Source organism: Melanerpes formicivorus, unplaced genomic scaffold, assembly GCF_026170545.1.
Source record: "Melanerpes formicivorus ecotype bairdi unplaced genomic scaffold, bMelFor1.0.p_v2 SCAF_27, whole genome shotgun sequence".
Lineage (NCBI taxonomy): Eukaryota > Metazoa > Chordata > Aves > Piciformes > Picidae > Melanerpes > Melanerpes formicivorus.
In genome coordinates, this window is record NW_027142379.1 from 3,786,796 (window position 1) to 3,810,014 (window position 23,219).

A 23,219-nucleotide genomic window follows, 5' to 3' on the forward strand; every position below is an offset into this window, starting at 1 on the left:
AATTTAAGACAACCTCCAGAGCAGGCAGGTGCTTCTCTCCCTGTGCTCTCCCTGCTAACCTGATGAGAGCGCTGCTGCAACCATCCTCTTCGCACCCAGGATCCCTGAAATGTAGACCACTGTCTTCTTCACCTGCTTCCATCTCAGAAATCTTCCACTGATCCTACAAGTGCAGTTTATCTGATCTGCTTCACCACTGTGCAAACAGCTCTCTTTCCTTCCCCCAGCTTCAGATAAGAAAAACACAAAGCAGCACAAAATGAGAATGCAGTGCCCAGCAAGTACTAGTAACTTGTTATTCCAGGTATACTGAACAGCAGCATCACCACAGTACCCAGATACTAGACTGCAGAGCAAGATACAGAGTTGCAAACCATCACACACGCTTACAAGGCTGCATAATAGGAAAAATGAACCGTGTTTGAAGCAGTGGAGTCATATGAAAAGGAAAACAGATCTTCACCCATTAAAAACCACATACAGCTATGCTGAGAGGGAAAAAATTTATTGGTCCTTAGATTTGCAATGATTCCTTGCATTCTGTTCAGTAAATTCATTCAAATACCATGGACATCTTTTCTTCATTTGCAGTGTTAAAGCTGGCTTAACATTCAGTGGAAAGGTAAAGAATAAAAGCAAGTAAAAGATAATTTTAAAATATTAGTAAAACACATGATTTTTTTCTTCCTATTTCAGCAAAACACTTGCAGAGAACTGGGCTCTGTGCTCAGTACCCATCTTCCATGACGATGGCTCTCACAAACAGAAGGCACTTGAAATTCCTGGAAGTTGGGCTGTCAGGAAGAGGAGGGATCAGCTATTGCCTGGATAACAATATGCTCATTTTAATAAGTGCAAGTATAAATCCAAACAGCCACAAAGCATTAAGATACAAAAACTTAGCTAGACATGCTAACTGAAGGGCTGCAAAGCTGGAGTACAACAAAGCCTTCGTGTCACTGTTACTCATCGTCTCCGCCACAGAGGAGCAGGAGTGCTTTCCTGTAGTCCCCAGATGTATCTTTCTGTTAATACAACAGATCAGTCACCATGAGTCACAGCCACAGAAATGAAAACAGCAGCAGCCAAGGAGGACTCCACAGATCATGCATGTCCCACCCACAGGAAATCCAATTGGATGACTCTCCACTCAGGAATGATGCAAGGAAATTCTCTGTCTCTTACGCTAGAGCTGTATTTACACAGACCTTCAGAAACACTAAAAAACCTCTGAGAGCTCTACTAGAACTTGAGCTTCCCATTGCTTATTAGAAAGCATTTGTCTGCAAGTTGGAAAGTCCAGACGAAGGAGAAGCCCAAAGCAACACCTACAGCAACAACCTTTAAAGTGCAAAGTGCACCTGATGGCACTTGAGAGGCCCCAGCCCTGCTCTCTGTAATTAGTGGAAAATTCTGCTGCTAAATCCCACAGGACAGATGCATGGGTCCCACTTAGAGTCAAAAGCAACCTCACCCAGACTATTTAAGGAACCATGATGTCAGGAATGGTAACACAACATAGCAAACAGCAGCAATTAAAAATAAAACAAAACACCCAAAAAAAACATTCCAAGGAATAAACACATTTTGGCTTCAACTCTGCAGTAACAGCTGGCTCTGGATTTCCTACTGGCTCTTTCCCCTCCTGCTCCTTCCCATCTACTCAAAGGAGATTATGATTCAGATTGATTCCACACTGAAATGCTTTCCACTGTGAAATGTTGCAAAAGATTCCACACCACAACCTGATTTAAACTTCAACCTTACAATAATTCACTCTCAACCCCAGAATTTCTCTAGAGCCAGCACCCTCAGAAACACTGAAATTCAGAAGGAACCCAGGCAAGAAAAAGGAAATGAAGCAACAGCTAAAAATGGTCTCTGAGTAACTTGTAATTTCAGAAAACCACATCTGCTCTCCCAGTGATCACTGGCAAGAAACCTTTAGCTTCTCATAGGAAGTGTCCCCCCTGGAATGACACCATGTGGTACTTCCCAAACTGCAGACCAGCCACCCCTGCTCTCAGTGCACTGGGCTGTCCAGCTTGACCCACACCCACCCCATCCCATAAAAACAAATAGTGCCAGCAGTGACATCTCAGTCACCCCCCTGTTCCCTGGAAACAGAACAGTCACTTTTACCTGAATCATTTGATGCAATGATTTTGCAAAATTCTTTCTGAACTCCTGTCTGATATCCAACAGATCAATTTCACTTCTTGAAACCATGACTCTGATCAGGGTATCATCATCAGTGCCGGCCCCCTGGAGAGAAAAGATTAAATAATGTTAAAGAATGAGTTTGTTCTGACAAAAAGGTACAAACAGGGTGCAACACAAAAGCATCAGGTGCAACATGAAAGGACCGAGTGGAGCAAGTGGTGTGGCAAACACTCCCGAGTTGTGTTTCTACTCCAAAACAGAGGCAGGATCACAAGACATCCACAGTGCAGTGTGGAGAACCAAGATCCACCATGCAAGGTGCTCTAATCACTGGACTTCTATGAAGTGCCATCTGGTCAGACCTCTCATTTCATGTTTTATCACTCAGGCTCCAGTCATACATGCCCATATTCATTTAAAATAATCCAGTTCCAAGATGACACCGCAGTAGTAGCTGTGCACCACAACCGGAACCACATCCCAATTACCTTTCACTGTGGTCTGAGACTACAGACTCGCAATCAGCTCTGGAGCTGGGTACATAAACCCTAACAATGACTAATACAAAGTGTATCACATCATATAGCAGGACACAGGCAGAGCAACTCATTCCACAATCTATCCAGCTGTTTATTATGGAGGCAAACTTCACAAACCCTTCTCAACCATGCAAACACGCTCCTCTTGGATTGACTGTTTTAATGTGAAGCTGCCGTGCTGGCAAGCTGTGCCAGATTGGTGTCCTGAGCCCTCCTGCTCAGGCGAGTCAGACTCCACACAAGCTGAAGCAAGACATTTTCACACGTGACCTGCTTATGCACCTCATGGAAGAACTTGGCAGAACCCCACGATCATCTTCAGCCTATTGTCCAGAGTAACTCAGTTCTTTCAGTGGTTGTGAATATTCTTGGATTACATCTAAAAATGCCCTAAAGCTGCTCAAAAGTGATGCCGTGAGTCTGTTGGTTTCCAAGTAGGATATGACATCAGAATCTGGTAAAAGCCAGACTCTGCCCTGCCTAAAATAAACTTTGTAGAAATTTGTCACACCAAAGTTATAAATCAGAAGTGCAAACTCTTCTGCCAAATGAATAATTAATGAAAGACTTTCTTATCTGAAGTGCTAAGGACTTTTATTTATACTTAAAAATACAATTGAGAATCTCATCAGCAGACATTAATCAGCCCCCTTTGTAACAGAAGTGTAAAATTACTTCAGGAAATATTTTCCACTGCATTCTTTAAAAAAGGAAAAATAATAAATAAGAAAACATAATCCTGCTCATACAGCTCAGCACACTGACACACAGTTTTGTATTTTCCACTTCAACCTTATTTGAGACTGGTATCTAGAAAAGCAGTAAAGCAGCTTTTAAAAATGAAACTGTCATTTCATCTCATTTCACTGTTTCTCATGCTGACACCTCATCAACACAACCATCTGGTGACAAACTTACTTCAGTGCTTTTCAGCAAGAGGAAGGGAAAATTCTTCAAGGGAAGCTGATAACTTGCCTGAAGACAAAAGACTACCTGCCTCAGTTTTAATTGCTATTAGCCAGTGTGAATTAAGAACACAGTTCTCCCTGCTTATCTCTACCCACACAGAAGAAGGTGAAGCCAACAGAAACAGTTGTGTCACTGATGGGTTTCCTCTGTAGAATACTTTATCACTCCTTTTTGTCCAACGAGTTTTCCCCTCTCCAAAGAGGATCAAAATGAGTTTCAAAGTTAGCTACACCTTCAGCCTGTAAATATCAGACCCAAAATGAAAAGCACTAAATTTGCACAATCTATAATTAAGTTTTTAGCTATCTTTGCTCCTCAACAAAGCTAAAGACACTGTAGTTTTTATTTAGTTGAAGGTACCCAGTGGATCTAGCCAGACATTTTCCAAGGCAACAAAACCAAGTCCAAAAGCAGCTGATGGGAGTGATGTTCCCTGTAAAAGATTTATTGTCTGACAAACTTATGACGAACTCTGAGTAAAGGCATGAATTGCTATGATCTCTCCCATATCAGCATTCCCCAAAGTTTTTGCAGATGCTCAGTGATACAGTATCCTGTTGGCATTCATAGTGACAGAAGAAATGAAGAAGTGAAAGGAAAGGAAGTGCAGCTGGGGGAGCTGGAAGGTGCTGTATGGACAGCACATACATACCTTCATGGAGTAATAGAGAGTCTCAGCGAAGTAGGCAGGCACACTGCGGATGCATTTCACTGTAAAAGGCAAAGGATGCTGTTACTGGTTGTCATTCAATCCAGGACAATCTTACACTGTCAAGACAGGGTATGTGATGCTGAAGAATTCCTTCCAGCATGGACAACTAAGTACACAGCTGTCAGCTAGTCTGTTCTCCTCCAACAGCCCTTTGAGTCCTAGGACCTAGAGTGCACCACAGATTTCTACGAGAAAAAAGACTCTGCTAGTCCAATTCTACTCTGTTACAAATCTGCTATGACATTCTCCTATATGAGATACAAATCAAGGCAGAGTTTTGCCTCACTTTCTGATAGGATGCACATGATCCACCAAAATGCAGGTCAACTCCACCCCCTGGGCCCACTTCCCCCACGCCCCCTTATCTCTTACAGAAAGAATAAAGTCTGTTTTCTAGATACAAAACCAGATCCCAGGTGATATATTTTACAAAGGAACCATGCTTTCATGACACTTCCTGTAACAACTGGAATTTCAGGAGGCCTGGCACTGAGTGAAGAGCAGTTCAAGATCTGTTAAGACTTCATTACCAACTGCCAAAAGCAGCTTCTCTAAATCACCGGAGGTTTCACGGTCAATGGTCTCTTCAATTTGGAAGCCAGAAATGGTCATGTATTTGTCAAACACTGCAAAAGAGAAAGTGTGCTCAGTACCTGTACAGCCAGCATCCTCTTCAGCACAGGTTCCTGCCAGCTCTGTCACATTATCCACAGCTCAAATGCTATCTTCTGCTCACTCTTCCCTCTGTCTGATTTTAAATACCTACTTCCTGCTGGATTGCTACTGTACAACACCTTCCTGTACAGGCTGTACCCCATGCATCCAGGACATGATGGAGGTCAAACAGCTTTACAAAAAAGGAGTTGGGGGTCCTAGTGGGCACCAGGTTGAACACAAGGCAGTAGTGTGCTGTTGTGGCAAAGGCATCAAATGGTGGCCTGGGCTGCACTAGGAGTGTTGCCAGCAGACCAAGGAAGGTGATCCTTTCCCATCTGCTCAGAACTGGTGAGGCCACACCTGGAGTGCAGGGTGCAGTTCTAGGCTCCCCAGTACAAAAGAGATATGGAGCAACTGGAGCAAGTCCACTGAAGGGCTACTAAGATGATTAAGGGACTGGAAGAGCTGTGAGTGTTCAGCCTGGAGAAGGGAAGGCTCTAAGGGGCAGCTCATCAATGTCCACAAACACATGGAGCAAATGGATACAGGCTCTTTTCAGTGGTGCCCAGAGCCAGGACCAGAGGCAATGGGCACAGAAGGTACCCAGGGAGTTTGTGGAGCCCTTGGAAATGTGCAAAAGCCATCTGGACGTGGTCCTGGGCAACCTGTTCTAGGCAGCCCTGCTCAAGTAGAGTTAGGTAAGATAAGCCTTGTGAGCGCAATTGTTCCATAATTCTGTGAACACATGCAGGGAAAGTGTGCAGGGACAAGAGGAGAAGTTTTAGGGGATGGTAAGCATTCTCCCCAGGCTTGAATCGAAGATCTGTGCTTCTACAGCAAATAAACTTCACACAGACAAACTGGCGTGTTGCTGCTCTGTTCAAGTCTGTGTTCAGGAATGTCCTTAAGACCTGAGTTTCCTACGAAATCTTCCATTTCATTCATGCTAAGTAACGCTTGGGTGAAGTAAAGCAGACTTTGTACTACAAGCTGGATAATACCAAGACTTCAGCAGAACTTTTCAAGCACACATGAACCATGCTACCTACCCCTCCTTAAATGGGAGACACTTCGGGTTCCCAGTATGGTGATGAACTTTTCTTCATCTGTTCCCCATTTCAGTTCCCCAGCTCTAAACAAAACCTGTTGTAAATTCAAGAGATCAAAACAGCAGCATTTGCTACATGTTCACACACCCTGCTGAAAAGCTCTGTTGGTCACACTCTATGGAGAATTAAACTTACCACCAAGTTATAGCTGGAGGAAAATAAAGAAAAAGGCCAAGCCCTGAGCTGACCTTAGAAAAGAACAAATGACAAATTCTGAAACTGTGGAAGCATTTTTATGAGCAATACTGCTTAAGGGCCTAAAACTGACTGTGCACACACTCCCTTTGCAACCCTGAAGTCTTTTGAAACTGTGAGAATACAGGAATTAAAAATTCTTCCCCAACACTCTTTTTCTGCTTTCCTTTCTTCCTTTCCCATTTTCAAATCAGACCAGCAAAACTTTATTACATGATGACTCACAGCAATGGAAGAACCACACTAACTTGGCCCAGGAGGAACTTTTCCAAAAAGGAGAAGAAAATGCATTTAGAAGTTCTTGGAAATGGGTTTGAGGGCTGCTAAAGTCTGAGTCATACAAAACCAGATTTAATCCTTTTAGCATATTCATCACTCTTCAGGCAAATCTTTCTTCACTGCACCAAGCAAAATGAAAGGTTCATATATATATTGTACCATACAGTATTTTTCCTCCCTCCTCAGTGAGCATAGGACAGGCAGATTTCCACCTATCCTCAGCCAGTCAAGTATCTCTTAAAAACACCCACACAGGCAAATCTGCTGCATAGCAACACTGCTGGTCATCTGTCTGTCCGTGCTGTAAAACCTGAACAGGAGCTTATGAATATCCCATTTGTTTGTCCAACAATCCTTTCCAAAGCACATCTGTGACTGCTGCATGCTCTTTTTCATACCAATGGTACGAAATACAAAAGGACAGGGCTAAAAAACCCCACCAAACACAAACTGTTAAGGCACTGCAAGGAGTTTTAGTTCAAATAAGATATACCAAGCTCTTCAAATAAATACCAGCATTCTCCATCCAGCAGTAAACATGATGTTCTAGCACAGCATTCAAAAGTAGCTGGAATGCATTTCTTCAGAGATACTCAAAGTTGTGCATGACAGTTATGTGAGCTCTAAGTTCTTACCTGCCTTGCTGCTGTGCAATACCCAAAAAGAACACTGATTGCATAACTTTTTAAAAGTGATGATCACGAAATCTCTTCCCAAAAAGCTGAACTTCCTCCTCCAGGCATTCTGAGAGAAGTGTTGCAAGTTGCCTGCATGTTCATGCTATGCTGTAGTATGAATGCTCATTTCTCAACAGCTTTGAATTTATATTTAGCAGCCAAAAATAAACAAACATCACCACTGGGCAAAAAGGTCACCCTCTAATGTATCAACTCCCTCCCAGAATATTGTATGAATCAAGAGAAACATTGGGAAGCCAAAAGTAGTCTTACATACGCACAGTCACACACCTCAGTTCTGACCATCTGTACCTGGCAATAAGAATTAGAAAACTTTCTGAATCTGTTCCATCTATGCTAGATGTTGAGTGTAGAGATAGCAACAGAAATGTAACAGTACACTTCTCTGTGTGGGTCCCAGCTCCAGCCAAATATATGGAACAAAACACAGAGGCCATTTAGAAAACCAGACCTTTTTCCAGCATTTAGGTATGGTGCCTCCTAAATGTAGACAGTCAATTATACTCAATGAAAGAGGCCAAAAGGAATCTACCTACCTACCAGGGCCTGTGGTTCATGGGTTTCCTCAATTACATAAGTTCAGTTTCATGAAACAGTCTAGCTTATGATTCAAACATTTGCTTCACTCATTTTCAAGCTCCAGTTTCCACAGAATTAATCTAAGTATCAGGAGAGCAATGCTTTCTGAATTTACAAAACAAAGGACAGCCCTGTACTAGTAAAACACATTTTGCCAGTGTCTTGCTCAGGAGAATGTTTATTGATCCAGCATTCTGCTTTTGCTCCTTGTCACCTTGAACAACCCAAATACTTTCATCTCAACTGACAGTTTATGAGAGGAACATGTCCAGCCCAAAGTTATCTGAAACAACCAAGAAGAAACACTCATTAAATGAGTTCTGTAATCTAATTGCTGAGATATTTGTCCTTACTACAACCTACAGAGCCCATGGCAGCCAGCAAGAGACTGCATCAAGGACAGCAATTAACAGCTGGCTTTCCTTTTCCTGAGAGCAGGTTTGGTAACCAGTGACAATGTCATGGACAATACTCACAAAGGGCAATACCCGAGTCCCTAAAGGCAATTCTTAGGCTGTCATCTGGTTATGGTAAAGCAGAATATTTGGTGTATTTGCATTTGGGTGTCACATATGTGACACAGAAGATCAAAAAGAAGTTCAAGTAAGCTAGGAAGGACCCGTTAACACCTCTGTTTTTTTCAGCAGTGGATCTCTCAGCAATCACAGCTCTCTCTTCCAGTAATCTAATCACTGTTTAATTCAGGCACCTTATCAAGTCATGAGCAAAACAAGACACATTTCACACCAAAATGCAAAAATGCCAAAAAAATTGATCCCAGTGTTTCAGGTTTTGAGACTTCAGTCCAGTATGTATAAAAGCACATGAACAAAGATTTATAAACCCCCACATAGAGAACCTTAACAATTCCTCATGTTAATTCTAGCTGAATAGTGTCTTTGCAAGAGAACTCATAGAAATGTCCCAAATCCAAGCCATTCACCCACCTGAGCATCCTGCTCAACAAGAGCATCATCAACTCTGCCATCAGGATCTCTGTTGGCCTAGAGAGAATTTTGACAAGTTGTTAAATTGAAGAATCAAAGTTGAATCAAAGGCAAATCTTATCTGTTATATTGTGCCTGTAAGAAGTCATAACCTACTGCATCTTCATAGAATCACCTAATTTTTCCCTTCTGCTTGCACATCTTCATGAAATAAATGTTCTCTTCCTCTATTGCCTCCAAAATCCCATGTAGCAGGCCTTCTGCTATACCCATAAGCACTGCAGAAGGTTTTCAATTCAGTAATGTGGAAATGACCCATAACAGAGCTCCAGACTGATCCTGCAAGTCAGGGGAGGCGACAGCTTCAGAACCAATCCTGCCTATCCACAGGTCTATCTAGAATCCCAGCTTAGGAAGCAGAAAGCAGCAAAAGCACACCAGACCATACACACACAGCTGCACAGAGATACTGACCTGCAGCAGGACCACCAGCAGTCTCTGAAAATGGCCTGATGTTTCTCCTGTGATCTTATCCTCCAAGTTAGCCTCATACTCTGAAAAAAGAACAACACTCATTCACCACTTTACAGACCAGCTCACTATTTTGAGGAGAAAGCAAGGAAAAGCAAGAAGGTATTTTGAAACCCAGCTTGCAGAATCATTTCTCTGAAACAACTCTTAATAATTAGGACATATTCTGCTCTCACTTATAATATAACATTATTGTGAAAGAGGTGAAAAGACAACATCTCACACTTAGCACCAGGAGCAAATTACTCAAAATACTTTGAAATACAAGGTGATATGCACAGATTCACCTCTTTAAGGATCTAAAGAGCATGCAGATCTGGAGTTAAGCTAAAATGTGACAGTCTTGCAACTGTACAACAACTGTAAGTGCATAAAAATCTAACTGTAAAGTACAAAACTCCAAAAATTGTAGTCATAGTCCTGAAATAAAAGCTATTTTAACTTAAAATCCAAACTCTGTTTTATTTTTACACAAGGTTTCATGACAAAGCAGAATGAAATCCCACTTATTGGATACTTCCATCAGTTCAGATAACCCTTATTCGCAAGATGAACTAAATCCATATAAAGAGAATAAAAAGGAGACTCTAGAACTTTATTTTATGCAGAACTTTACCTTGCTGATAAACCTGTTTAATATTCTGTATTTCTGCAGGTGTTCTGGAGGCAAGAATTTCAGTCAACACTTTCTCATTGGTTCCTGCTCCCTGCAGGGGGGCAAGCGTGAATCAGTTTATGAAATAACAGAAATAAAACACTAATTCTCTTTAACAATCAAAAGCAAGCATCAGCTTGCTTACATTTGGACCAAATAAAGAAAAATTATTTTCTTCTTTCTGATATATTGGGGGCCTTTGGAAAGAATTTCTTCCGGTTCTGGCTTGACTGTTTTCAAAATCAAGCCACCATTCAATAAAGGCTCACCACTGCAGGATCCGGATGAGTCTTTCCATGTTCAAGCACACCCAGATACGTTTCAGTTCTTCACTATTACACTCAATGACCTCAATATGTGAATGAATGGATTAACAGCTTCCATCTTATCACTATCCATCCACTGTCTTCCATCAACCAGCACAAACAGAGCCATTCAGCCATGATCTTTACCATTCCATGAATCATGTTGTTCAGTCCACACTCTCTTCCGCTGCAAACACATCTACCAACAGAATTGTAAGTGCAGACAGTTTAAGCTGCTGCACTGTAATTACAGCAGGCACAAGAGACACCTTTAACTTTTACAAAGATAAAATTAACAAGATTGGACGTGGCACTTGGTGCCATGGTCTAGTCATGGGGTCTGTGTTGATAGGTTGGACTCGATGATCCTCGAGGTCCTTTCCAACCTAAGTGATACTGTGATACTGTGATACTGTCTTGTTTCCACAAGTCTGAGTTTGTTTTGCCTGAAAGAATAAGCCATTGGCTCTTTACACTTCCAAAGGAGTCATTTCACAAAAGCAGCACTGAAATACAACACTGAGCATTTTTCATTTCAGTGTGTTACTTCTGACCTTTCCCATAAGGAAAACCCAAATGCTGACTACATACAATGATATGTCACCACACACCAAGATATCCAAAACTCCAGTCTGCCAGGTTACATGGAATAATTCTCAAAATACACAGTTTCAAGAATATGCCTGCAGGTATATTGGTTCTAATCTAAGTAGCAGCAGTGAAAATTAATAGGGATAATCTTCAGCACAGACTCAGAGCTCTTAGCCAAGCTGACATCTTGCACTGAAGTCCCTGCTCTCACATCTTCCTTACTGCTGCAGTCCACCTTGGCTGAACTGCAGCTGGTATCAACATCTTTTCCTGGGCAGACACATACTCTGACATCCTATGTGTTTGATATCATTCTTTTAAGTGACGAGAACAAAACCACTCTTGTTTCACTATCTCAACTTCCCCTCCTACACCCATCTCTTCTGTCATTTCCCTGTCAGTCTTTGACTCCTAAGTCAACAAGAGGAGTTTGGGAATACAGCTTTTCCTTTAGTCAGCAAGGCCTTTATCAGTTTCTTCATCAGGTGCCATCTCCCCTTCCACCACTGCATATAAAGACATCATAGAAAGTTCCCAGAATTGAAGTTTCTGTTGGCTGAGAAACTATTTGCTCGGTCACCAGCCTGCACTGTTGACTAAAGCCTACATATTAACCAGCTGGTCAGCAAAGATCTCAGGAGTTTGTGTGTGTCACCTAACCAAGCACTACCTGACACTAGTTAAGTTCAATGTCCTCTGTTTGATCAATAGATTATGTGAATAACCCAGGGAACATCCAATTCTTCCATTTGCACAGGCTGATATCAGACAGGTGTCATAAAGGAAAAAACAAAGTAAGACCACCTGGAAGAAAACACACTAAAATACTTACACATACAGACTGCAAGTATCTGTTTACCTGGCCTTCCCAGAAAGGCACTGCGTTTAGTGAACTAGAAATATTGGAAAGGTAACACTGACAGGACCACCACCACCTCTGTGTTACTGGAGGCAGCTTTTAGGACAGTCAATTCCACAAATGCCTGCTCATAATTTTGGTGGACACCAGTTTACACAAATATGATAGTCCATCAATTTTGGAGTTGCACCTTAATCTGTCAGGGACAAAACACTCTCTCACTTAAATAACAATCAAGAAGAGACATAGAAATTATATCACTCTTTAATGAAATGCCTTGAAGTGATTTGCAGCCTATGCATCCAGCTGTTTAAGTATAAAATAGCAGCTAGGCTGCTCACAGTAGAAAAATTCAGTGTCTACTGGGCTCTAGAACTGCACTTGAGCAGCTAAAAGAATTTCAAAGCAACATGCACATTCACTCATGCTACTTAAATCAGAAGGAACAAGACTTATGCTGTGAAGATTTTAACTTGTATGTACAGCAATGCTATTCTCTGAAGATAACCTAGTTTCTCATGAAAATAATTTCACATAAAACATTACACAGACCAATTTTCTAAAGAGAAGTTCATTCCTAAACAACAATGTAAGAGCAACAAACATTTCATATGCTGTATTAATTCCTTCCCCTCACCCCCCTTACCTTGATGGCATGCTTTAGTGCATGAGCATCAAAAATATATGTTGGTCTCATCAAAGATACCATCAGTGTTTCAAACTTGCCAGTAAGTTCTGATTTCAGGTCATCCACAAGATCCTACAGCAGAACAAACAGTGCTGTAAAGAACAAAGACTAACCATTTTAAACAGATATGTGCATGTCTGCAAACTGGAAGACTCTGAAGACTCATCAAAAACACAAGAAAAGGGCTCTTTTTGTTTTAAATGATACCTAAACTGGAACAAATGTAGCCAAATAAGGTAGAAAAAAGGTTATAAGGACATTTGGAAAACCTGAAACTAACTTTTCTTTTTTCTATTTTTCTTTTCCAATACAGGAATTCTTCAGACACTAGTGGTTCACTGCATTTGCTATTTGAAACAGAGATTACCCAGCCAGAACACTGAAGGATCCAACAATGCTGGAAGTTAGAAGCAAGCTCTCTTCGCTTTGAACTGCCTTACAGTTCTATCCACCAATCTCTTTGGGGTCGAGAAGTCCTCTGCTACAGTATTCAGCTGCTTTATTTCTGTCACATTTTCTAGATCTGGAAAATTCTGTTCCTGCTATCACCTTACATTGCAGACCTTGCTTCAAAATACTTGATAACTTTTTCCATACTGAGCATGAAATCAGGACTAAAAGCAGACTAACAAGAAGCTACAGGAGCTTTTACACACAAACCCATCTAAGACATATTGGACTGGAAGTCAGGGAAAGGAAGTAACTTCCTTGAGCCTACCTAAAAAGGAATATTCTAAGCTAGCCAACAATTACTGCTATGGCTGGGTAGGGGAAAGAGGTAGACAGAAGCAAAACTGTACTTTTTTTCAAAGGAATCTTTTATAGGGAGTGTGATCAATGTGCCTCACTGTTTTAAGTCATCATTATAAGCCACATTCAGCTCATTTTTAGAGATATTTTTCTTCTCCTCACCCTGCCAAATAAAGTTTTAAAGGCAGATGCGATTTCTTGACGCTGATTGTTGTTTCTGCTGGTAAGGATCTTCAGAATAGTTTCTTCATCAGTCCCTGCAGTTAGAAAGAACAAAGAGTTACAAACAGACTCTACAAAACAAACAGCAGTGGCACAAACTCAAAAGGCAATGAAAGATTCTTTGAGAATAACGGTCTGCTGACCAACAGCAGAAGCATTTAAACAACAAAGGTCACAACAACCCAAGCTGAAGCACCAGCTTTGGTGCTCTGTTGTTGCGAAAACATGACTGGAGGACCTACAGATCATTTGTTCTCCATCAGTGTTCTGTTGCAGACACTGCTCCCAGCACCTCAGGCTTGAGCTGTAACATTTAGTCACCATCTGTATTCTACACAAGAGCCTTTGGGCTCACCAGGGGATTTACTTTAGAATAAATAATCTGCCAACTCCTTGCAAAACTCAGTCTAGTAACCCCAAACACTCCAGAGTGCAGAAGTGTGGAGCTGTTGTTCATTTTATATATGGTAGTTCACATGGTAGCCCTCATAGCACCTTACTGAACTTGCCAGCAGGCTGAAGTGTATCATATTGCCCTTCTTCCCTCCATGTTGCTTCTTCCCACAGGTGGCCTCAAAGGAAGTATCAAATTAGGATTTGTTCTGGGGCAGAAAGCTACAGTGTGAGCTTACAGATCACTTGTTAGCCTGCACATGCTGTGTGCTGGTATGCTTTGCTCACAGTAACTGTCATGTGCTCATGCACTTCAGACCAAGGGGGCTGCTGACCTGTCATAACTTTCCAAGGCTGTCACTTGTAAATACACAGCCTAGCTCACTCTGCACTAAAACTCTGTGTGGAGAAGCCTACGAGTATCAATCTTTAATGGGGAATGTGCAAGCCACCTTCTTTTTGCCTTATGCTAGCCTAAAAGTAAATATCCTTGAGAGCAACACAGTCAAAAGCAGGACACACCCAGACTGGTGCAGCGCTGGGGTTATCATTCATGCACGTGCAATCACGGCATGTGCAATCATGTCCTATCCTTAACTGCTAATACTAAAAAATGAGTTCAGAAAAGATGTTTCTCAAAGCAGTGAAAGCCCTTTCCTCTTCATAAAATACATTACACTTACCCATTCCCTTCATGGCCTTACGGAGAGCTTCTGCATCAGCTCTGGCATCAAAAGGAGAGAAGGCCGACACGGTGCCTCTTGTGTACTAGAGGGGGAGAAACAGATGGAGGAAAAGGGGAAAAGACATGAAATAGAAGATAGCATATTTCAGTTCTCCATACATGAGCTCAGACTACATGTGAACCCACAACCTGGAAGATGGCGTTTTTCTTGCAATTTTCTGACAAAACAGCAGTCAGTGGGTATTTAAGCACAGCTGACTCTAAAGGTACTGCTACAGTGTTAATCAGCAGTACACCAGATAAGTTCAGATATGTTTACACAGTGGTGGTTTGCTAGATGGGTATTTACAACACCAGAACCTGAATGCAGGAAAATGACTAAGAAATCATCATTTGTGCCCCTCAATTTAAGGACATTGAGACTCTTGAATGTGTCCAGAGAAGGGCAACGAGGCTGGGGAGAGGCCTTGAGCACAAGCCCTATGAGGAGAGGCTGAGGGAGCTGGGATTGTTTAGCCTGGAGAAGAGGAGGCTCAGGGGAGACCTTATTGCTGTCTACAACTAGGTGGTTGTAGCCAGGAGGGGGTTGGTCTCTTCTCCCAGGCAACCAGCACCAGAAGAAGAGAACACAGTCTCAAACTGCACCAGGGGAAGTTTAGGCTCAAGGTGAGGAGAAAGTTCTTCACAGAGAGAGTCGTTAGCCATTGGAATGTGTTGCCCAGGGAGGTGGTGGAGTCCCCATCCCTGGAGGTGTTCAAGAGGGGATTGGACGTGGCACTTGGTGCCATGGTTTAGTAGTCATGAGGTCTATGGTGACAGGTTGGACTTGATGATTTTTGAGGTCTTTTCCAACCTTATTGATTCTATGATTTAGGTAATTAACCTAACAGTCACATATGCTAGAAAAGCTGCACAAAGACCCAAGACATGTTTGGAAATGAGGACTTCCTCTCCTTAAGAAAATCCTACTGGAGCTCTCAACCAGTATCAGACAACTTTTTCCATCAGATTGCAAATGAGACCTACTGAATTCTGCAATGGTTTTCCATTTTTCATCATGTTTCTTTCGACATGAGCAACTTTTTAGCCAAGTGATCCAGCTACATTCCTCATAGCAGTTTACAGCCAAAAAGAAGTAAAAGTTCAAACACAAGGACAAAATATCAGCCTGTCAAAACACAAAACTAATTTCCCTAGATTTCCAGGGAACCTTGCTCTTCAGGGACTTCCTCTTTGGTTCAAACACAAAAGGATATTAATTGCCCTCATGAAAAAAATTTGCCTTTATTTAAACTGACAGTTCAAGAACCTGTGTGTGTACAGCACAGTAGGTAATTTTAACTACAGAAGTCAAGCAGTGGCCAAAAGGGAAACAGCTGGGATCTGGGAATAGGGAGGTTTTTACAACAGTTGGAGAAGGGAAATTTCTTGCAAGCATCACTGTACAGAAGTAGGAAGCAGGGCATTTTTCCACTCTCATGGAGTATGAAAGAAGGGCCAAGAGACCTACTGAGACTGGCACCAGCTCATTTCAAGACGGCACAGCCACCTGGCCTCTGTGATCCAGCTTTTCCCTCAGGACAGCAATTTCAGCCACACAGTGCTTATGTTTCAAGTGAGCTTACTCATCCAAGACAGGCCAGACAGAAGAGCACAGAGAGAAAAGAGCAGGCCAGCACTAACCAGAAACTGCCCTGAAGCACTGCTGCCTCCCAGGACACCCAAGTGTTACTGCCATCAGAGCCTCCCCACTCTTCCCACCGCAGAAGCAGTAAGGAGTCAGGTTTAACTCCGCTGTGTTTCAGAAAATCAGAACACAAAGTATCACGGCGCTTAACAGCAACAAACTTCTTGCTGGTAGATGCTTGCCAATAACCAGCATACTTCAGAGGCATGACATTTCCCCTGAAAAATTCTGGTTTTCCCATTACAAGGAAGTTTCTAGGCAGTACTTGAAATTTAGGCACAGTAGTATCTACTCAACTGTCATTTTCCCAGCTAATTCCAAAGGCTATAATGAAAAAAATCTCAAAAACTTGGGACTCAATTTACAAACTTAATTTGGTAAAGCAGCTAACCTGAAAAGCCTTTGTATTCATCCTCCTCCTTTATTACCATACCAGGGGATATTTAAAAGTATTTCCTTCTGCTTTGTTTCATATCATCTTAATATAATTAATACAGAACCACCACAATTCTCCTTTGGAAATGACCAAAGGTCAACAGGTCTCAAAGGAAACAGATATTGATCTAAAAGCTAATTTTCCTTTGTCTATCTCATTAGGAGCAAGTGAAATTCCCCTTCACAGTTGCTAAGTCTAGTGACAACAGCCCAACATTCCTCTGTGGCTGTTTCAGGCAATATATGCATGAATTCCAAGTGCTGGATTAAATCTCTCTCCACATCATCCTTCTCATTTTTGTTAACTAAGAAGAATCTTTTCATAACTCTCTTTTCCAAAGCAAGCTGTGCAAAGTCTCAACAGGACTAAACTTGATGAACAGTTCCTGAAATTCTTCTGATGCAGCTACAGTCTAAAGGAGGTATCTTGGTGTCTGGGCACCATGTGCATTCTAGGCATTCCCTCGTGGGAAGTGTCAAGCCATGTCTAACTTGTACTCACACAGCTTTTAAGAGCACTGCAGTGTGGACAGGCGATGAGGGTATGGCAAAGAAATACTCAGCCACATGGTATTTATCAGCCACAAGCCCATCTAAACCACCCCACTGTCCAGAAAAAACGTTATTAGTTATTGCAGTCCCCAGTTCTCGTTTGCAAATCAGTGGACAATGGCAGAAAAACCTGCAGTGGTAACAAACTCAGTTCATGGAGGGAAAAGCTGCCTCCTCCTTCCCAAACATGGCACCTTCTGGCCAGAGAAAGAGAGAGGAAGAATCTGTTCTAGACCACCATCACCACTGGAACTGCTGAAGTCAACTTCAGTTAAGGAGAATGAGAAATAGGAGCTATGAGCCAGATATTCCTAACAAAATAATAGATCCACACACAAGGGTTTCTGACCACATCCAGACATTCATTTATCACACAACTCAGCTACAGTTTCAACATTAAGAAAAGTTTAAACTTTATTGAAACAAACTGGTTCTTGCAGATGGATCACAGCATCAAGACCGCTACATCATCCTGACCTAACATGGAGAACAGTGAAATAAAAGACAACTATTTAACACCTGTTTACAAACTTCATGAAATTCTATAGAGGTAAATAAATTATCTTCATTTTAGCATCTCTAAAAATGTTCCTTGTCATTTATGCAAACAGATACACAATAACACCACAGCTTGTTTTCCTTTTGCTGAGTAAGTTTCCCACCCAAGCACATAAATGGCAAGGAGAAACAAAATAGTCATTGATGTAAATCCTTTTGTAACCTGGAGTGATCCTTTACTACAGAGTAACACCCTATGCTGGCCAGTAGACTGTAAAGAGAAGCGCAACAGGCAAGACCTCAGCAGAAAGAGCATCACATGATTCTAACACTACAACTTTTTCTTTCTATATTTTTCAGTTCACTATTGTTAAGCAATCATGTAGTGCAAGTACAGTCTGTGATTATATACTAGAAATAAACAGAAGCTTCCCTTTTCTCTAGGCACCTACCAATAAGAGCAGCGAAGCCCCCACAGAGACAAAATTAACATGGAGAAAAGGTAGACGGAAGGAAAAAAAAACACAACACCACAACCCACAAACAAACAAACAAAAAACCCACACCACCAAACACAGAAGAAAGAAAAACGAAACAAAACACCGCCAAACTTCAAAACAAGAGATGTTCTTGCTTTGGAATCGATGCCCCAAATGAGGAAAGTTGTGTCCTCTTATTTTTGTTTATTCTGTTCCAACAAAAGTTTGCAGAAGAGAAGCAGCAAATCCCATCAGGTGAGATGCTTCTAACCAGCACCTGAGCTACATTAACTTATCCCAAGAGACAACCCACAACCTGGCTTCACAATTTGTTGTTAAGGAGCCACATATCCTGGCAACAGCATTATCTGTAAGATCAACAATAGCCACTTAATGAGGTACCTTTTAATTTTTCCTACCAAGCACATAACAGATTTCCCAACTACAAGATCCCACATTCAGCCATGCTTAAACACAAAACATTCATTATCAACAAACAAAAGATCATACTTGAATTGAGTCAGGCTTCTTCCTGGCTACCCTTCCTCTGCACCCACTCACAGCAAATTCTTAGCAGTCAGATTTCCTGCAGATGAAGACCTCTTTCTTTCACAATGCTCCTCCGAGGCAAAAAAATGTAGCATCTCACCAATCTGCCACTGGACAGTCCAGTGTCTAGTGCAGAGAAAGTTGTAAGGGACTTTTTATTTTTAAAGCAGCCACCTCTTTGCAAGATGGCACAGGGTAACCATGAGGTGGAAAGAATGGAAATAAAGAGTATTTTCCAGCACACAGGTTAACATACAAAAGGTGTGCTACTTCCAGAAGGCAGCCAAGAAAGAAAAACTGCCTTGAGATTGCTTACACAAGAAAAGGCGTCCTGCAGATAAAGCACAACACAGGCACGGAGAGACCAGTTTGCACAACACATAACCACATGCTGTAGCTTTGCCACAAAATGAATGAACCTTTTTGTCCTGGACATGGAACACGGAACACAGAAAATCCCTCATGTCTTCGGGCTAAAAAAAACCCAAACAACAAACAACTTGCCCTAAGTGAGCAAGAAGAAGTGGTAACTTACCTTCTTCAAAGATTTTATTCTTCAGTGATGCATCTGGACTAAACTGGATATCAGAACAGCACAGAAGTGCTGTGCAGCATTTGTGAAGTTCTAGTCTCACACACAAATAACAACTGTCAATTGACAGTTGACATTAATGACTGAGAAGCATTTTCATTTCTCACCTCACTTCACAGCACAATAAAAGTTAGAACAGACACCTGCCATGAGGAGGAGCGCTTACTCTCCAACTTTGCATTTGCTTTATGAAATTAATCAAAGGCAACAAAGCTTTAACACTCCTGGTCTTTAATGGCTGCCTAACTGCACAGGCAAAGAATACTTGTAAGTGGAAAGCAGCTACTGATGTGGAAATATTCTGAATGTGGAAACTGGAGGACAAGGCCTACCTAGTACAAGAGGTCGTAATTCCAATGACTTAAACCTACCACCATCCACCACAGCTGCTAGCCCAGCCCCAGGCATTACCTCAGGCAGCAGGCAATACGTGAAGACAAGAGTAACTGGTTTGGACTAACAAAGAATGAAATCTTGTTTTTACAAGGATCAAGAACTAAGGTTTGTGTGTCTGTGGAATAGACAAGAGAACTGCAAGTTTTTATGCTTTTACTAAGAAGTTACCCTCAAGCCTACAAGCAATGCTACATATAAAATAATCAAAGGCTGCCCAAGCAGGTCTGTCTGCTGAGGCACCCTGCACTGGTATGGATAAGGGTTCCTGTTTTCCTAGGAAGGATCCTACACACCAGGCCTGACGTTTAGAGAAAGAAAAAAATCCCCTCTTTATCCCTCAAATAAACCCAACCCAAAACATTAATAGCATTGCAGTAAATCCTCAAAAGTAAACACTTCTTTTAATGATGTACACTTTCTTTCTATCAAGACTAAATCCAGACAGCATATGAGTACATAATCAGAAGAGTATAAAGCCACCACTAATCACACCACTCGCTAAGTTAAAATAATTAATTCCTACAGCATTACCTGACCTTTGGAAAGGCATCTATATACCTTCATGGCTTTTGCCTCCTACAGCGATACAAACCCTGCAAATGAGCCATTAAACTCTTACTCTAATTTTCAGAGCATATCTATCTGATGCAACTATAGAAGCAAATGCTGGAGTCAGCCCTGTTTTCCGAGCCTTCAGCCAGCAACACAAGGGCCTCAGAGGAAAAAAAAATAAATAAAACAAGCCACTATCCAAATGTGCTGCAGGATGGCTGCAAGGCTTCCAGAACAGTTAAGTTATATACGGGCAAGCTGGGAAAGAAAGTATCGAGCCTACAGCCTCTGCAGAACACTGCCACGGTGGTATTTTTTGTCTCCTTCCTCCTCCTCCAGTGGAAGGAGCCTCCACCCAGGCACAATATAAACACACAGTACCGAAAATTTGGCTAAATTAGTGGAAACTGGAGGGGGAGGGAACCAAAAAAAAACAAAACAAAAAGTTGTGCCTGACGTTCGCCTCACATGATGAGCTGCTTTCCCCGGCCCCTTCCCCAGCCTTCAGGACGGGTTAATTTAAGGCAGAACGACGACAAATCAGTGAAAAGTAAAAGCAATGAGGCAGAGAAACCGAGGGTGTCCCGGGGCTGCCCGCGGCGACCCCGCAATTAGACCGACGCCCGCCTCACCTTCGCCATCTCTAGGATCCGCCGGGTCTGGGTCGAGTCTGAATCTGCAAAGAGAAGAGTGAGCGACAGTGAGCGCCCGTCCGGCCACCGCCCGTGCCCAGTCCCGGCGCCCCTCACAGCGATCTGCTGCGCCGAGCTGCCACCGCCCGTGCCCAGTCCCTGCGCCCCTCACAGCGATCTGCTGCGCCGAGCTGCCACCGCCCGTGCCCAGTCCCGGCGCCCCTCACCGCGAACTGCTGCGCCGAGCCGCCACCGCCCTGAGCTGCCGGGAGCACCGAGTAAAGCAGGAGGGAGGGCACCCCGCCGCCGCTTGCCTCACCCAGCGGCCGGGCCAGGCCCCACCCCGGCCGGGCGGCCAGCCAGCCGCGGCGGCCTCCTGCGGGCTGCCTGTGGGCCGGGCTGCCGGCGGGCTCGGCCCGGAGTGCTCAGCGGTGCTGGCCTTCGTGGCACCGGGTAAGGCAGCTGACCTCGGTTAACTTCCAAGTAAGCGGGGTTAGCAAAGTACGCACAGGGCTGGAAGAGAAAGTAGTTCTAGACTATCAGTACAGTAAGAGGTGTGGGTGGTGATGCTCTTTACAACTTGGCATCTTACAAAGGGTCCATTTCCCTGAAGCAGATACAGAGAAAATATTTCTGGGAGGGCAAGGAGGATGCAGTCTGCACAGCTATTCAAAGAGTATTTCCATCTAAAGCTGAAGACCTGCTCCTTCACCCATATGAATGCAGTTCAGCATTGTGTCAGATAAGAGAGGAAAAAGAGACTGCAACACAAATGGAATTTAGGGTCTCTGCCAAGACAAGACAAATATAATCTCTGTGAGAGCATTTTAACATGTAATGGTCACTTCTGTCTTAAAGCGAGTTATGTTTACCTCTGAAACAACTAGCAGTAGTGCAGGTCATGATGTCAAATATTTTGTCCATCATTTTTTGTTGCCCCAGAAGTGCACATACAGGTCAGCAAAAACATGAGATCCACCCAGCTGACTTCCTCTGCAGGACCGAGGATCAAATGGTTTGCTAAAACAACCTGATTTACTTTTTAAAGTCAAATCTGAATCCAATCCATTGAAGTGGCATTCCATACATGCTCAAAGATATAGGAAGGGAATAATGAGTTGCTCATAATATGCAAACAGTTTTTAAAATAGTGGTTGCTCTTAGTTTAAGCACAACCTTGTTTACAGACACCCACCTCTTCCTGTAAAAGTCTTTTTCTCCTCACACATGATATCCAGGCATGCTGCGATCATGTTTCAAGCTTTACCCTCTACAAAGTGCACACATGCACCCACAAAGACATGCAGTCTAAATCTGCCCTTTTCACAAAATCACCAAGGTTGGAAGAGACCTCAAAGATCATCAACTCCAACCTGTCACCACAGACCTCATGACTAAACCATGGCACCAAGTGCCACGTCCAATCCCCTCTTGAACACCTCCAGGGACGGTTACTCCACCACCTCCCTGGGCAGCACATTCCAATGACAAATTACTCTCTCTATGAAGAACTTTCTCCTCACCTTGAGTCTAAACCTCCCCTGGTGCAGTTTGAGACTATGTCCTCTTGTTCTGGTGCTGGTTGCCTAGGAGAAGAGACCAACCCCCTCCTGGCTACAACCACCCTTCAGGTAGTTGTAGACAGCAGTAAGGTCTCCCCTGAGCCTCCTCTTCTCCAGGCTAAACAATCCCAGCTCCCTCAGCCTCTCCTCATAGGGCTTGTGCTCGAGGCCTCTCCCCAGCCTCTTTGCCCTTCTCTGGACACGTTCAAGTGTCTCAATGTCCTTCTTAAACTGACGGGGGCCCAGAACTGGACACGGTACTCAAGGTGTGGCCTAACCAGTGTAGAGTACAGGGGCACAATGACTTCCCTGCTCCTGCTGGCCACACTATTCTTGATGCAGGCCAGGATGCTATTGGCCTTCTTGGCCACCTGGGAACACTGTTGGCTCATGTTTAGATGGCTGTCAATCAGCACCTCCAGGTCCCTTTCTGTTTGTCAGCTGATTTTAATCACACTCTCCAATTCTGTTGATCAGACTGAGGCACGCAGAGTGGTAACTGCATGCCAAGCACTGAATGACACAGGTGTGAGTGCAGCCAACTGGAATTCAAACCTTGTTAGTGACTCAGATTTGTGATAAAGGAAAGTTATTGGGCAAGTCGAAAGTTGAAAAAAAGGCTCTGTCAGTATCTTGTGAACAATTAATAAGGTGTCTGGAAATGAACAGCGCTGTGGTCCTCCTCACTTGGAATACGTTAACAGAATCTACTGCAGTGAATGGCAGGCACAACGACAGGTACGTTACTGATACAAATGC

At 42.9% G+C, this 23,219-nt stretch overlaps 1 protein-coding gene across 1 annotated transcript; it reads right to left on the reverse strand.

Moving 5' to 3' along the window:
- Window positions 1-489: 489 nt before the first annotated feature.
- Window positions 490-21,227, reverse strand: ANXA5 (annexin A5). Its single transcript, XM_068153962.1, has 13 exons — window positions 21,126-21,227; window positions 20,899-20,942; window positions 14,525-14,609; window positions 13,389-13,483; window positions 12,435-12,548; window positions 9,995-10,085; window positions 9,322-9,401; window positions 8,848-8,904; window positions 6,090-6,183; window positions 4,914-5,009; window positions 4,324-4,382; window positions 2,143-2,265; window positions 490-1,025 (listed from the first exon to the last, which is right to left on the reverse strand). Exons 2-13 carry the CDS (start codon window positions 20,905-20,907, stop codon window positions 963-965), a joined length of 966 nt encoding a protein of 321 aa, XP_068010063.1. The 5' UTR covers window positions 20,908-20,942; window positions 21,126-21,227; the 3' UTR covers window positions 490-962.
- Window positions 21,228-23,219: the final 1,992 nt, after the last annotated feature.